This window comes from Lissotriton helveticus, chromosome 2_1 (genome assembly GCF_964261635.1).
Source record: "Lissotriton helveticus chromosome 2_1, aLisHel1.1, whole genome shotgun sequence".
Classification (NCBI taxonomy): Eukaryota; Metazoa; Chordata; class Amphibia; order Caudata; family Salamandridae; genus Lissotriton; species Lissotriton helveticus.
In genome coordinates, this window is record NC_136059.1 from 588,278,432 (window position 1) to 588,295,609 (window position 17,178).

General features: G+C 44.8%; 1 protein-coding gene across 2 annotated transcripts in view; it reads right to left on the minus strand.

Annotated features, from left to right (window-relative positions):
- Positions 1-17,178, minus strand: part of FCHO2 (FCH and mu domain containing endocytic adaptor 2) — a 1,197,262-nt gene that overhangs the window by 323,853 nt on the left and 856,231 nt on the right. For both annotated transcript variants that reach the window (XM_078675272.1, XM_078675273.1), the window contains exon 17: positions 6,582-6,711. In XM_078675272.1, coding sequence (XP_078531398.1) covers positions 6,582-6,711 — 130 coding nt within the window. The remainder of the gene's footprint in view (positions 1-6,581; positions 6,712-17,178) is intronic.

The window sequence follows — 17,178 nt, forward strand, 5'->3', positions numbered from 1 at the left end:
AATTGATGTCAAGGTCTTTATGTCGATGAGCACAACGGCTTGGATATCAATGATGCAGATGTCGCTGTAAAGTGGAGTCCTCCCATGACATTGGTCAGAGGGTAAAAAGTACTCCCAAGATTGAGGAGGAAACATGCACAGGGTTTCTAGGGCTAGAGGGTCAGGCCTGTCTGGGGAAGCTTGGTGTGTGGATTTTTTAACAAGAAAATATTTTTATAGCTACTTTGAACTTCGGCCAAGACTTTTCAGACTAGAGCTACATTATCCTTATAGCTATTGCTCCCTAAATTGGACTATGGTAAGTATTTTGGTACCTTTCTTATTGGCTACTGGTGTACCCAAGTCCCTAGTATATGGTACTGAGGTATCCAGGGCATAGGTATGCCAAGGGTCTTCCACAGGCTTAGCAACACAGGTAGTGGTTCTGCAACTCCCTCGAGGCCTGCACTGCTTTCTCACCGAGTTTGAGGCCAGTGTCCCTCGTCAGAACCGCTGGAACAACACCCCTGTGCACCGTTGCTGTTGCCAAGGCTTGTTGACTCTCTCCACCAGAGAACTTCAGGTTCCAAGAAGTTCCAGCCTCTCTTCCTGCCACGATCTTCGTCCTCACCGCATCCTATGCACCGTGGGCCTGCATCTTTGGTGACCTGCTCGAGGTCCTCTTGCGACAACTGGACCTTCAGCCTGTGGGTCATCTTGAGGGTCTTATATGGCTCTAGTGGGCTCTACTGCTTGCTCGGGCCTGCACTTGGTGAATCCCTTGGACCTTGCTGGTCCCGACACTGCACCTTCTTTGGTATACACGTCTGTTGCTGCTGCCAAGGCTTGTTGGTGCTCTTGCCGGACCCCGACCCCTGGTTCTCGATTTCTGACGTGGGACAGCTTGTGAGCGGCTTCTGGCCTTCAACAGCTTTGCCTGATCCTCACAGCTGCAGCGACAAGGTCACCGTCCACCCTCCTGCATCTTACATCATCAGTGTTCATTGGTCTTCCGTGCCTCCTGCTCACTTCAGAGTGGCATAGACTCTGTCCCCTCTGCTCGCAGGTACTCCTCGTCAAGATTCCACCCTTGGATTCCATTGGACTCTTTCACCTTCTCAGCCAGCGGCATCTTCACTGAAGTCCTCCAATGTGGTCTACAGCGGTTTCTGACATCAATTGACACCTATGCACCTGGCATCCCTAGTTTAGGTATCTTGAATCCTGGGTTCTCTGCGGGTGGAGTGACTCTCCAGCCTTCTATCTTCCACTGGATTTCTTTAGTGTCCTCTGGGAAGGGTCCTTCTTCTTGAAAACGGCAACCGCGACTTCCCCATTGACTTGTATCAAGTATGAGGCTGTGTTTCCACTCTGCAACCGACCTCCGTGGAGTTCCTGGGTACTTACCTTGGGTGGTTCCTTGGGTAGCTGGATCTTCTAAGCCTTCTAGGTCAAGTCTCGACTTCGGTCGCAGTTTGCATTCCACTTTATTGGTATATGGTTTAGTCTCTCCCTGAGACATGTGTATTTGTACAATTTACCTGTTCTTCTATTGAGGTATTGTGTGCATCCGATTCTATGGCCGGGTAGGAGATATACCAATGTGTTAGTGTGTATTTATAATAAATAAATATTTTTTATTTCTAGACTGTGTGGTTCTTTTCCACTTAACCTATACTATATGGTTAGTACTGGTAAAACAAGCTGCTTAACACCCTTCTGGACTCAGCCTGAAGGCTGCTCTCTACAGCTACCACTTGGACTGCACTGTTTTACCAGCGAATCTAGGTGTGGATTAAAGGAAATACCACCACTAGCATTAGGCACATATAAAATATTTTTGCAAATGAGTAAGTTCTACTGAACCTTTAGATTGGTTGTTAAGGGTCTAGCACAAACTCTACTCCAATCTTAGGAAGTTTAGTTATCACTAAGGTAGGCAGGTGCAAAACCACACTACACCTAGACACCAGGTCTTTGGTTATGGAACCCAGTGGATCCCAACCGTCTAGATACAGTGGTCTTAGGTTCCAGGAACTAAGGACCCTGTGTACCTCTAGAATATGTAAGACAGGTAGTAACCCCACCACTAAGCACCTCTTAGAGCTGCTTATCCATTGTTATGGCCAGCTTGTAAGCAGTACACAGTCATGCTGTGGCTCATGCTCAGACATATCTATGTTCACTCTATCTTCCATCTAGGATCTATTGTTGAGAAACAAACTCAGACTGCCACAACTTACAGAACTCAGTCCAGAAAAGTACACCATTGTTCCATAAGTATGTAACTAGTGGATTCCAAGCTTGACATGTAGGAATACTAAAATATCATGGAAATATAGTTATCAGAATGAATGCTGGAAAAGCAATTTACTCCACCTTTCCCAACATCAGGTTGCCGAATTAAGAGAGTTAAAAACCACCATCAACAGGGCAATGAGCAGTCTACGTACTCACGACCCAGCTGAGAATATCCAGTCCGAATTAACGACCCTTATAGCACGCAAGAAGAAATTAATCTGGCTCGCTAAAAAAGAAAGGGACGAATCAACATGGGCTAAACTGACATATGACGCAATAAATAACAACAGTGCCAGGTTTTGGCAGACCATCAGAACCCTAGAGAATCCATCCGCACCAGGAATTAGCTCATATATAACCGAGGACATCTGGGCAAAGTTCCTACGGAACCATTTCAACCCTGAAGCTCTCGAATCCCCGGTAACCTTTCCGGAGGACCAACAACAATCAAGGACTGAAGGACCGGCCCTTCCCATTGAATTCACAATCAAGCAGCTCGCGGGTAGAATCAAGAAAGGACGCAACCTTGCTCCTGGCCCAAATGGTCTTCCAACTATTTTATTTAGGCAGGATTCGATCTACTGGGGTAAAGTACTCCTTCCCCTTTATAATAACATCCTAGAAAGTGAGCGAATTCCTGACTCTTGCAAAGGGTCAATTATCCCCCTATCCACAAAAAGGGTGTCATGTCAGACCCAAAATTTTTTAGGGTCATCGTCTTAATAGACATCGAAGCCAAATTCTATGCAGGGCTCTTACTAAATGAACTCATAGCTTGGGCCCTGGAAAAAAACTTAATTCCCATAAATCAAACTGGTTTTCAGGAAGGTCTGGGGACTTCAACAAACATTCTCGCCCTTTCTCTCCTGTTTGACGCCTCCCAAAAAAATGAACAAACCGTTATTCGTCTGCTTTATTGATTACAAGGCAGCTTTCGATAGCATCGACAGGGGGCTACTTTGGGCCAAACTGGCGAGGTGGGGAATCCCTACAAATCTTCTAAACCAGCTAATCCTGCTTCACTCTGAAACTTGGGTCCAGATTAAAATTGGAGCAGGAGATACCCTGTCTAGAAAAATTCCGACTACCAAAGGGCTGATGCAGGGTTGTGTACTGGCCCCAACCTTGTTCAACCTCTTTGTCTCTGATCTTTCCACCGACTTGGACAAATGTAACAATCATGCACCGAACCTAGGGGGCTTAACTCTATCAAACCTCTTGTACGCCGATGACCTCCTACTAGTTAGCCGTACTCCAATCGGCCTCCAGCATCTGATAAACATCACAAGTACCTTCGCAGATAAAAATGGGCTGACCATAAATCTGGAAAAATCCAAAGTAATGGTACTAAACCAAGGTCAAAATAAAACCTACTTTCGATGGTCAATGAACAATCGGCTGCTGGTCCCGGTAGAGGAGTACAAGTATTTGGGAATCATATTCGAAAGAAACGGCTCATTTTCTAAACAGAAAGCCTCCATTAAAGGTAGAGGAACTGTATTGGCTGTTGCTTTAAAAAACATCAAGCAAAAAATAACTGGCCCTAGCGTTCTCCCTTTGCTAGAAGTGCTTCGAGCGCGCCTCCTTCCCTCCATCACCTACGGAAGCGAAGCAATGAGAGGCAGAGATGAAGTCACCCTGGACATTGTGGTTGCCAAGGCCCTTAGAATAATATTCAATCTTCCACAATTTACCTCACCAGCACAAATAAGATTAGAATTTGGACTTCTAAAGCAGGAAATTTCGCGGAAAGGGGCCTACGCCAATTGCTGGTTCAAAATAAAGGGGGCGGAGCCGGGCACATTGAACTCACACCTGTGGTTGGAAATCTCAAAGAGAAATGAAAACCCAGCGAAGACCTACCTCCAATCAGCAATCAAGCTGTTAGCTTTACAGGTCCTATGGGACTCATGCCCATCCCAGAAAAGTTTTAAGGTCCTGGTAAATAAATCAGTAAAGATCGCATCTCTCGCAGAAGACAAAGCTGCCCTTAGTAGGAGATCCCATGGCTGGTTCGTAATCCAGAGCTATGTGTCAACAAAGCCCCAACCATATCTAGGAACAGGTTTCGCAAGATCAACAAAAGAACGGTTCCTTCATCTGAGGCTGGGAATCCTACCAGCAAAGCCCCACCTTCCACCATGGAAACGCATAACCTCCTCCAACTGCTGCAGACTGTGTGGAAATTTAAACGAAGACATAATACATCTACTATGCATCTGCAACGGTTTGAGAGCGGAAAGGAGATAGTTTCTCAAACAGCTCCTGATTGCATGCCAGGTTCGATCTTGTAGGGAAGCGGTAAAGGCCTGCTTTGAGGGCAGCAACATCCGTCTTTCCTGCAGCCTTGTCCGGTTTATGAGGGAAGCGAACGTTAAGCTAAGTCGGGAAGACCCCCAAGTCATCGGTCATTATCCTATGCTATCGTACTTATGAGTCAAGGTCAACAGCCGTCTCTACTAGCGCTTTGATTAAGTCTTATGAATACCTCCCTGGTTGCTAAGCTCCCTGCAGTCAGCATGGCCTGGCTGTGAGCTCACTGACTCGTTCTCTCCACAAATATCATTTCCTGGTGTGGATCCGCCAATGAGAACAAGCCCTATGCTGATCTATCTTTTTTATTAAGAAGAACTACTTTACCCACAAATTTTTACTCCCTTGCAACTTTAATGACCTACAACATATTTGTAATCCTTTAACATCTTTTAAAGAAGAAGCTGTATCCTGTGAACTGATGTTTTATTTGTTTGCAAAGGTTTTAATTAATCATGCAATAAAGTTATGCTACTACTACTGAACCTTTAGATTGGTTGTTAAGGGTCTAGCACAAACTCTTCTCCAATCTTAGGAAGTTTAGTTATCACTAAGGTAGGCAGGTGCAAAACCACACTACACCTAGACACCAGGTCTTTGGTTATGGAACCCAGTGGATCCCAACCGTCTAGATACAGTGGTCTTAGGTTCCAGGAACTAAGGACCCTGTGTACCTCTAGAATATGTAAGACAGGTAGTAACCCCACCACTAAGCACCTCTTAGAGCTGCTTATCCATTGTTATGGCCAGCTTGTAAGCAGTACACAATCATGCTGTGGCTCATGCTCAGACATATCTATGTTCACTCTATCTTCCATCTAGGATCTATTGTTGAGAAACAAACTCAGACTGCCACAACTTACAGAACTCAGTCCAGAAAAGTACACCATTGTTCCATAAGTATGTAACTAGTGGATTCCAAGCTTGACATGTAGGAATACTAAAATATCATGTGAATATAGTTATCAGAATGAATGCTGGAAAAGTAGAGCTGAAAATGGGTTTAGGGCTATAGTAAGAGTAAAGGTTACATCACAATAGAGAGACAGAAGGTTAGGATTAGTATAAGGGTTACAGATGGGGTTAAGTACAATTGAGGCAAGTGGTAGGGATATGGGTACGTTAAGGTACTGGTTAAAGCTGATGCGGTTTGTTCAAGATTCAAATTATTCTTTAATATAAATACTTTATTATGACTCATTTAATGAAAAACTTTTTTTTCTCTTTTCTGGATTATAGGGTGGCTATTATTGTGTTATTTTTTCATGACACTTTTCATTTTCAAATTGCTCCCATGCACTAGGGGCCAGACTCAGTTTCTAATTTTAAAGCTAATAAACTCTGGCTAGTCACTATGATTCAGGGAATGAAACTCGTTTTGTGAGGAATGGAGCTACGTCGTAAGACAAGGACTCACTACAGATCCTAGGTCTTTTTTTCTTACATGTATTTAGTGCCAGTTCCATTGAAATATTCTTGGAATCCTAATACCCAGAATGAAGACTACAACCCCATTCTTCACTCACAAGTGTCCCTTAGCCCCGAGTAAACTAGGCCCCCTGTATGCAGACCAACTCTATAACCCATCAAATTCTTCTTCTAGAGTACTGGACCTTTGAGAGCATGACAAGGTGACATAGCCTGTATGAATATAGTAACTGACACCCATGCACCTTATACAGCGGTCACAAGCATATGTCTTTAACATCAACTATGAACTTTCGTCAACTTCTAAACCCTCAAGACTATTTAATCATGGTGAGGAAGCTTCAGAAAATATAGGCAAAAGAAATATAAAATTCATCTTGAGTAACCATTGGGCATTGCTCTTTGAATATTCTTGATTCCTGATACATGGGGAAGTGCCATTTATGTGCACGGTGCAGTCACATCATGTTGAGGTCACACAACAACTAGGACATAAGACACATCATCCTAGAAAGTAAGTGTTTTAATCACAGACACAATGTATTTCTGAGGATACCTACCAACAGTTGGGGTATTTGCCGCACTTAATGAAGCAGATGATGATACTGAAGAGGAGCTCTCTGTACGTGCCAATGGAGCGCCAGGAGGTGGACTGGGGTTAGATGTTAGTGGTGGGCTAAATGGCCTTGGCTTGGCAAAAAGATAAGAAAAAAATCAAATTGATCATGAATAAAAAAACAGACCTTAAACAAAGAACAACAAGAAGAAGTGTATCAATGTCCAAGAAGTAAATAGTGGTGATGGGCATTACATGTCAAGAGTTTGTGCACACCACTTATATGTAGAATTATGTAGAATTATGTGCAACTTATTGAGTCCAGAATAGTGTAGAGAGATAGACAATGGGATAGTGAAGAATTGGACACAAATTAGGGCTCTGTCCTGCATCTAGGCAAAGCTAAGGGCTCTTTAGAACTGCCAGCTGAGCTAACACGTTCTTGCCTAGCTGCACTCAGTGCACAAAATAGCTTCTGGCAGCCTAATGAACCCCTCACAGGTGCCTTTGATACAGTACACCATGCCCCTTGCAAGAGGGTGAGGGATTTTTGAATTTAAGTAACAGTCATGTAATCCTATCACTGCCATATATAATCCTATCACTCCGGCATATTTCACTAAACCTCCCTTCCTTAGTTTAAGTCCAGCGCCTTTTGCTGCTGTGCAAATATCCCTCAAGTCTCTGCCTTCACACCTATTTTATCAACGTCTACCCAAGCACGTTTCTGGTCATCTCTAATCCTTCAACCTCACCTGATGCAACTCCAGCAAACACCCATATCATCCTCAAACGGAAAATTGCCTTGGTTCTGGTTCCTGTGCTTAAAGCTCCCGCTTCTTAGTCCTAGCCCTGAACCAATGGATATTGTGCAGCCAGTTAAGGCTTGCTTATTTTTAGCAGAGATACTACTATACATAATCAGCTTTCCACACCCTTGTAACTTGGACGAATCTGACCACTGCCAACAAGATTAGAAAAGTGGATACTATTATGGACTCCGACCATTTTCTTCATCACTATGTAAAGCAGAGCACCAAATTCTCTTTCTCCACGATGAGGACCCAAAGCTGCATCTCCCAACACATTTGTATCACCCACAGGGTATAGGCCACCATTTTCCTGGTCCTCCTCGCTTATAGCGTACTAATGGAGAGGTTACTTGCCTTCAGTAACGCCTTATCTGGTAGAGAGTCTATCTAGCTACAGATTCCTTACCTTTAAATCATCCCCATGCATCAGATTGCACCTGGAAACCTTTTTGTGAGCAGCACCCCCAGCACAAAAGTGATGTGCGCAGTGCCTATATAGGTGGCACACCAGCCCGCTGACGTCAGTTTCTTAACACGACTTTCCACGCCAAGAGCGCGGGGTCACAAAAAACATTGACCACTTGTGTGGAAAATTAGGGTCCTAAAAGAGGAACAGCGCGGTCTCTATAAATCAGTTCGCAGAGCGGGGAGGAAGGGTGGCTCAGTAAGGACTTTGCAGCTAGATAGAGTCTATACCAGATAAAGCATTACCAAAGGTAAGTAACTTGTTCATCTGATAGAGACTTCTAGCTGCAGATACCCAAGCTAGAACTCCCCGGAGGTGGGTCTGTAAAACGGTTGCACACTAGAAAGTACTACAGGACCGAAAAAGCAAAATGCCGGTCCCGACGGACCTGAATCTCCTAGCAGTAATGCTTCGTGAATGTGTGTAGAGAAGTCCAAGTTGCTGCCTGGCCGATATCCAGGACCAGAACTCTGTGTGCTAAAGTAGCGGTCACAGCCTTAGCTCGTTAGGAATGAGCATGCAAACCCTTCTTGGCCAATGCGCAGCAGATCTTAAGGCAAAGCACAAGCCACCCGGAACTCTCTATGGTAGTCAAGGTACAACAACAATGCTCTTTTTGGGTCTAGGCATTGAAGTCACTCCTCCTCTTTGCAGGGATGTGGTGGAGTGTAAAAAGTAGGCAGGGTGATAAACTGGCCTAAATGTAAGGGAGTGACAACTGTCAGGAGAAAGGAAGCTCTAATGCGCTGATCCAGCTTATCTGGGTAGATGATCAGGTATAGATGCATGTATGACAGAGCCTGATGCTCACTGACCCTATAGAAAGATTGTCTGGCCACCAGAAAGGCCGTCTTGATGGTAAGGAGTCTGAGAGCATGTTGTGCAAAGACACAAAGAAAAAGTTAGGACCAGATTAAGGTCCCACTGAAGCATGATGAGGGGCAACTGTGGAAACAGGTGTTGCAAACCTTTCAAGAACCTATTTACAATAGGGTATTTGAAGAGGGAGGGTGCTGATCTGGCAACCACAGAAAGGTAGAGATGGGAGAAAGATAGCCCTTTACAGGGTCCAAAGCAGAGCCCTGCTGGGAAAGAGAAAGGATAAAGAGAAGAACTTGAGAGAGGGGAGCAGAAAAAGGGTCAACCCGTTTCTCTGCAACACATGCCACACCCTCGCCTGCTGCTGAAGATCCTCCCAAAGGGGCAGCCTGACTGGAGAACCAATGGTCATGCTGAACAGCTCGGGATAACAAACTCTGCAAGCACAGTCTGGAGCCACAAGGATGACTTTCGCCCGTATGTTCCCGATCTTCTTGAGAACTCTGGGCAAGAGTGATAATGGCTGAAAGGTATCCAAGAGGCCGGTGCTCCACTTGAGATGAATAGCGTCTTCGAGTATGAGCCACCTTGGAAACTCAAGCGCGCAGAACTTCTGAAATTGTGCATTCTTAGCAGGGGTAAACCGATCTAACCAAGGTTCTCGCCACTGCTGAATGAGACCTTGCACCACCTCCAAATGGAGACACCATTCATGATCTGATAGGCATCTTTGGGGTTCGTGCACCCTGGTGTTTAGCGAGTCCGCCAGATATTTAACCACCATGGATATGCCCTGACGTTCCAGAGATGCAGGGGCTCTTGACATAGGGTCCACAACCTCACCCATGCCTGTTTGTAGCAGTACCACATGGCGCTGGTGTTGTCCGTGAACACCTGCCCTTGATGGGGGGTAGAAAGGCTTTTAATGCTAGCTGGATCACCCAGAGGTCCAGAAGATTGATGTGGAGTCCGGAGTCCACAAGAGACTAGAGGCCACTGATCTCCACCTCTCCAGGATGGCAGTTCCATCTTAGGAGGGATGCACCTGTCACCACTATCAGATCTGGTTGAGGAAGGGAGAGGGGTCTGCTGCTGACCCAATCGTGGGTCATTAACCACCACTGCTGATCTTTTGCGGTTCCCTCTGAGATCTGGACCATGTTGTAGAGATTCCCCTTATGCTGCGCCCCCTGGAACTTCAGCGCCCACTGGAGAGCCTGCATATGCCTGCCAGCATGGGTCACAAGCAGGATGCAGGAGGCCATGAGGTCCAGCAGCCTCAGAGTCCGTCTCACCAAAATCCAGAATAAAGGTTGAAACATTGGCATGACAGCCTGAATATCCTGGACTCGCCGGCAAGGAGGACATGCCTGAAATGGCACCATGTCCAGAACAACTCAGATGAAAGGGAGCGCCTGAGAAAGAGTCAGGTGTGACTTTGGCATGCTGATGGTGAACCTCAGTGAGTGCAGGAGGTCTGCTGTACTCTAGAGGTGAAAGACGCCTTCAACAACCAGCTGTGAAGATAGGGAAAGACTGGCACCCCTGACCTCCACAGATAAGCTGCAACCACCGCCATCAGCTTGGTGAATACTCGAGGAGCGCAGGTAAGGCAAATGGGAGCACTGCGAACTAAAAGTGCTTGTGGCCTACCGTGAACCATAGGTAATGCCTGTAGGCAGGAAGGAAGTGAATGTGGAAGTATGCGTCCTGCAAGTCAGAGCTACCATGCAGTCTCCTGGGTCTAGGGCAGATAGTACTTGCATGAGCATGAGCATTTTGAAATACTACTTTTTGAGGAAGAAATCAAGGGACCGCAGTTCTAGAATAGGACGAAGGCCTCCTGCCTCCTTAGGCACCGGAAAGTAGCGGGAATAACAACCATAACCACCTTCTTGCGTCGGCATCCCTTGACCGACAGAGCCATCACTTCCTGGCGGAGCAAGGAGAGATGGTCCTTCGTCAACCAGTCACAAGCGGGTGGCATGGGTGGAGGGGAGTACAGGAAGGAGAGGGAGTAGCCAGCCCCTTCTGAAAATCTGAAGAATCCAGCAGTATGATATTATTGACCTCTAGTAGGGCATGTGATGGCATATCCTGCCTCCCACTGGTTGCCCATGATGGCAGGAGGGCAAAATAAAGGGGTCTGGAGGCTGCAGCTGCTCGGGAGGGGGAATCGGGGGGCAATCCTGAACTTGGCTCCATCTCTCCAGCCTACATTAGCTTGGAAATGTAGGGCCTGGGCCTCCCCCAGGACCACAGGCAGCACCTGCACAACTGATTCCCACAGTGAATGCGAGTAATGCCCCAAAAGGCATGTGGTGTTCATGGCTCGCAGTGGCATTTTCTTTCCTATGGTGTCCAGCTTCTTAGATTCCCTATCCAGGGGAGTGATAGGGAATGCACCAGGATTTTTTATGGCAGGTAGAAGCTTGGACCACCAAGCTCTCCAGGGTAGTGTGTTGCGTGAGGAAACTGGGGTCCCCTAGGAGGGGCCGTGGCAGCGGGCAATCGCCCCTGGGCAGGGTTTGGACCTAGTCCCAACTAGGATGTCCATGAAGGCTTCATCAAATGGGGTAGGCAGTTCTGAGGGGGGTAACTCATTGCTGAAGCACCTCTGTCAAGACATTATTCTTGACTGCCATTTAGTGAAGCAAAGATCCAGGACCTCTACCGCCTTTTTCACCACCAAAAAGGTTCCCTCCTTTGTAGCCATGGTAAGAGGAGAGACCATGCCAGTATCTGGAGGGGTGTCCAGCCCGCTGGCATCCACCAAATCTTCACACCAGTCCATTTTCAGGTCCAGGGGCTGGTATTCCTCAGGGTACAGCGACCCCTCCCAGAGTCCCAGCCCATAGGGATAGGGCTCGGGCTGTGGCCTGGAAGGTATGGCTCCAGTCAACCCCAGAGCCAGACAACGCCCCGCCGGTTCAGAGTTGGTCAGGGATAAGAATGGGGACAGTACCGGGAGCGTCGGCATCGCTGCTAGCGCTGGGGAAGGTCGCAGTGGTATGACCGGCGCCAGTCGCGTCCATCTGTGGGTCCAAGGGGTCCGCCTGGAGTCAGGGTTGAACTGCCAGAGGAGAACCAGTGGGGTCCCTCCCAAACCCGCATGGTTGGAGTCGTGCCAGAAGGAAAAGCCCATGCAAATAAGAGGTGCATGGCCTCACAGAACGAATGGCACTGGACGGGGGTTGCTCTGGCTACCGGAAACTTGGGGTGGTGCTGAGCCAGGCGAAGGCTCAACCGTAGAGCCAGGCCTTGACTGAGGACGTTCCTTCGTTTCGTCGGATAACTTTGACCGAACTGTGACAGGGTGCAGTTGTGGACAGTGCAGGCTGCAGGGGATGGCGCTGCAGTCATCAACTTCTTTTTGGGCTGTAATAGCACGGAGTTGTGAAGTCTCTGGTTTGGAGCTTCACTAATCACTGAGCTCAAAGGAAATTATGCACTGTATACAGGTGTCCCAGAGTGCATAGAGCTGTCTTAAAGATGTCAAACATTGCCTGACAGAAAGCCTCGACCTCTGCGGAGCTAGAAAATGCAGCTAAAGTTTCTGCAAATTTGGAATCTGCTCCGAGGACCAGCCAAGTGTTTGAGAATGACATTGTGAAGAGAGTTCCTCCTTCTGCCTTCTGTTTGTGTGGGAAGATCTTTTGGGAGATTGTTCTCTCTCACAAGATGTACCTTTAAGATAAAGGTACATCTAGGTGTGTCCCTCCAGGCCTCAGCCAGAAATTACTTAGTCTCAAGCTCCCTGACAGATTTCGGATGTACCAGGAAACACTAATCACAGACTGCAGCATCATAGGTGGATCCAAGACATCACATGCCAATGTTATGTGGACCCAATAAAGACATCAGCTCGAGGCATTTGCAGTAGGGCCTGAAAACTTCAGAAGAAAAAAGGTATGTTGCACACTAGGATAAATGTTTGCCTTTGATGTGCCTCAGAAGTCATGTCTGGCGTGTGGAGTCATGGCTGGACCAACATGGTTCCATCTTGTGGCGCGAGAGAACTACTGCTAAGAAAAGCTTTTCCAGACTATATGGGAGGAAGGAGGAGAAAGATGAGAAGCATGGGGATGGCATAACTACAGAAAAAAGAATCAGGGATATGGAGGACACCTCCATATATTTATTTTTTAAAACACACACAAATACAACAAAAAATGAAGACCACTAATGCCGGACAAAAGAAAAATATCGGGTTGTGACTTCCTCTTCAACCAAATACAGTTTGAGAGCACCGCCTGCGCCAAGATACTTCGGTGATCGCAAGCTTTATACATTATTTACTAACTTACTTACTATATGAACCACTCATTTTTTTCTGCTGTTTATTCATCTCTTCTTCAAAAAAAGGAAAGGGAAAGAGCAGACCTTTTTGGAAAAGAGGCAGCACAAAAAAGGTACGGTGCAGGCATGCACACTGGTTATTTACTGCAGGCTGTACGATAGCGGAAAGCATGAGTCGGTGAATGATCTACAGTGAAATGCAATAGAATAGATGGTAACCTCTAGTATGGTGTCAAGGCAGAATGGCTCCATGGACGGAAAAGCTTAGATTGTGCAAAAGGGTGTTGGTAGTGTGTTACTAACAGCTGCATCATGAGTTTGGCTGAGGCAGTTTTTAGAGGTTGGTCATCCAGATAAGGGCAAGCATGAACAAACTGAAAATGTAGATGGGCTACAACGACCACAATCATCTTATTTGTGGATGCTGGGTGCAGAAGACAGGCCAAATAGTATGAAAGGAAACTAGAAATGATGCATACTTACTACATGTCTGAAAAGCTCTATGCTCTAGAGACCAATAGGAATATGAAAATACTTGTTTGTAGATCTAGAATGTAGCCAGTCTTTCAAATGCAATGCTTGGAGAATGTGCTGCAGGTTTACCACCTTGAATCTTTCTATTTTTAGGATTGTTTTAAAAGGCCAAAGGTCTTATATCATTTGTATGACTTTCCCACTCCTTTGGAAACTTGAAAACTGCTTGAGTAGCAACTCAATCCCTCTCTGACAGGCAATAGACACTTTCTGAAGTGCTGCCTCATTTAAGAATGTATTCTTTTTTGTGTCAGAGCGGATGGTGGTCTTTTCTAAAATGAGAAAGAGTAGCCTCGTGGCATGATTTGATGGATCCAGCACTATGAAGTGATATTCTCCCACTTTTGGTAGTAAGCCATCACTTGCTCCACCGACCTGAGAGAATTCTGCTGCTGTCAGACTCAGCCTGAATTTCCATCTGCCTTGTCCATTTACATCAGAACTTTCTGTGTTTCAAGAAAAACCTATTATTGGGGGTAGACAAATCACATCACATGCAGAGAAGCTATACTCCACTTGAAATCCTCTAAAGAATGGTCAGTTTTTTACCATCAACTAATCAAGGGCACAATGAGTAATTTTGACAGCAGGATTCTGTAAAGGTATATGTGTGCCTTATTAAACACCCAATCTTATTGATTAGGCACCAACATTCAGGCGGTCATGCCCAGCTGACATTATTTGATTGGCTGCATCTTTTAGTAGATTTGTAAAGAAAGGTTTGAGCATCTGCATAGGGATACTGGATACAGCCTCTGTAACCATCTCCTACAGAGCATGGGAGTATCTGGCCATAAGTCAGTTTGAATTGTACCACTAAAAGCGAGACTTCACAAGGAATATACTTTCCTTTTTTAATGATTATTTAAAATAATTACAAAAAGGTAAAATAGTAAGCCGAACGCACTGAAACTTAGTCTATCTGAGTTTTACCCACATTGTGTCAAATATTTCTAAAGACAGTGGTCCCTAGACAAGCATTAATGTAAGTAAACAATAAATATAAACCCAATCAGTACTATATTTTACAGCTGTCCAGCCGGAAATGTGTTTTTAATATATATTTGTTTAAATCTACACAAAATTCAGCAAGAAACAAATAAAGTGGGACACAAGCCTGTCCCAGATATACAGCAGCCCACTGCAATAGTCCACTCTGATTTCGAGACCGCTCTGCAGCGCGAATATTTCAAACGCCTCCTTTATGCTGTTATAGCCTTTATTAGGTCGACTTTGACCCAGCATCCACCTGCACAGACCGGGGCCACGGCTGTCTGCATCCTTTACTCTCCTTGTACTTTGCCTGGATTTCTACTCAGTCTAAGCCTGAAACAAACCTCCTCCAAGTCACTCTGACCTGGATTAAGGCAAAATGTATACAGGCATACCAATATTAATGTCCTGATGATGATCCTATATCTTTTGTAAGGATCGAAACGCCGTCGACTTGTTGTACGCCATATACACCTCTTTATTTAATACTTATTATGTGTAATGGTGTCTCCACTATAATTTGTTTATCCTACCAAAATGTGTCTCATACAATTTACTCTGCCTGGGCCTTTTTGTTTCATGTTGTACGTCCTTTCCACTAAGTTGGATACAGGCTTGTGTCCCACTTTATTTGTTTCTTGCTGAATTTTGTGTATATTTAAGCAACTATATATTAAAAATACCTGTTCGGCTGGACAGCTGTAAAATATAGTAGTGAGTGGGTCTATATTTATTGTTTGCTCTCATTAATCCTTATCTAGGGGCCACTGTCTTTAGAAATAATTGATTACCCAAGGTCCCTGACCAACCTTATTTTGCTTCCCTTTTTCTTCATAACACATATTGTGTCAAATAGCACTTCAATAAATGGCAATACAGGGCCCGTAGCCTACCTCTCAGTTTGGATCCCAATGTACAACTTCAATTTGGGTTGTTCAAAGCTCAGTGGTAGGTTTAAGGTAGCATCTGTCTTTTTAAAAGAAGGACAAAAGTTCACTTTGTTGATGTGTGTCTTTCTGGGAGAGGGTATTCTAGATAATAAGTGTCCAGTTCGCTTGTATTCTACAAGTCCAAGATTTAGCTGCTCTGCTATAAGGTTTTCAGCCTTATTTGCATAAATACTCATCTAATTCACTAAACTGCAGAAGACATTACATTACAGGTCCGTAAATGTAAATAATATTAACTATGGGTACCTATATCTATAAATATAAAAGTATTCAAAAGTTACCTGCAATGTAATGAATTGTGTTTATTACCATTTGCAATCTGCCTATGTGAAGCATGCAGGAAGACTAGTAGTGCGCTATGCTGGTCTTCCTGCCTTCTGAGGATAAGAAGACAGCAAAAGGTGCAAAATGCAACTGTCCACTCAAATGTTGGGCTTAAGAAACCAAACCACATCACAGGAGCCAGGAAATCTCCTCACTGGATTGAAACTACAAATGGTTTAGCTTAAGCAGGATATTCATACCCACCTACCTATATAGGATAACAAAAGAAAACAACAAAATCTGCTAGTCGACTGGACATACGATGCAATAAGTTAACCTCTGAAGGTAAAAGCGCTTCCTCCTTCTATGGCCCAGATTTTGAAACTCTCTGACCTCTATTATGCATACCCCTCCCTAAAGCCTGGTCTTAAAAAAGGACTCAAGGACCACTTATTCTAATATATGAGGTTCTGCTTTTCAAAATATCGCAAGTGACCATCGAGGTCATCTGTGTTGCAAATGTAGATTACCAGACAGCATTACCTGCTAAGCATTAGTCGCGGCCACACTGTACCTAAAATTCCCACTTTTAGAGAATGATTGGAGGCAATATTTTTTTCCTTTCTTTCTAATTTCCTCCAAAAAATGCTTAGGCACATTCATGGGGAAATGCAACTTTTGTTACAAACCACTATAACTTCCACTACCAACCATCATTAACCTTTCAAAGCTCAAACATAAATCAATACTTTATTTTAACATTAACACTTAATATTTGGGAGCCACTGATGTTTTATATTAACCATAATAAAGATCTATTTAAAAACACGTACTTTTGAAAAAATGTCATTCAGATTTGCCAAACAGGTCCAAAGATATAATACATCCAACAAACTATTTCTATGGCATGCACAAAGTTCTAGTATGCAATATTATAAACCTTACATACTAAAACAGAAATTTGTATGTTTAGTGTCAAAGTTTGGAGTATGTCAGGAAATGGAAAATATACATATTGCGTTGTCGCCCATGTGGATACATTTTATAGTTATTCTTCAGAGAGAAATTGAATTTTCAGCCCTCTGGTTAGTGCTCCTACTCTACTTGAGTTAGAGGTGCCTCCACCCAGCCCTCTCATGGCTCAGGCGTTGATTGTGCCATTAAGATCACACAACCCACCCAAAAAAGGAGGATGGATGAAAAATGCCTTAAGTTTGATTTAGAATTTTGATGTTCCTAAATATCAGCAAACTCAACACCCATTCATTTTTAACCTTATTATTAGCATACACGGGCGAGGTACCCGTCAGGGTTGCCCGCTGTCTCCTCTCCTATTTGCTCTGGCGCTTGAACCTCTGGCTGCGTGGATCCGTTGGGAACCCTCTATAAAGGGTATTTATTGGTCCCCGGAACACGAGGATCGTATCTCCTTATATGCGGATGACATCCTTTTGTACCTGACCT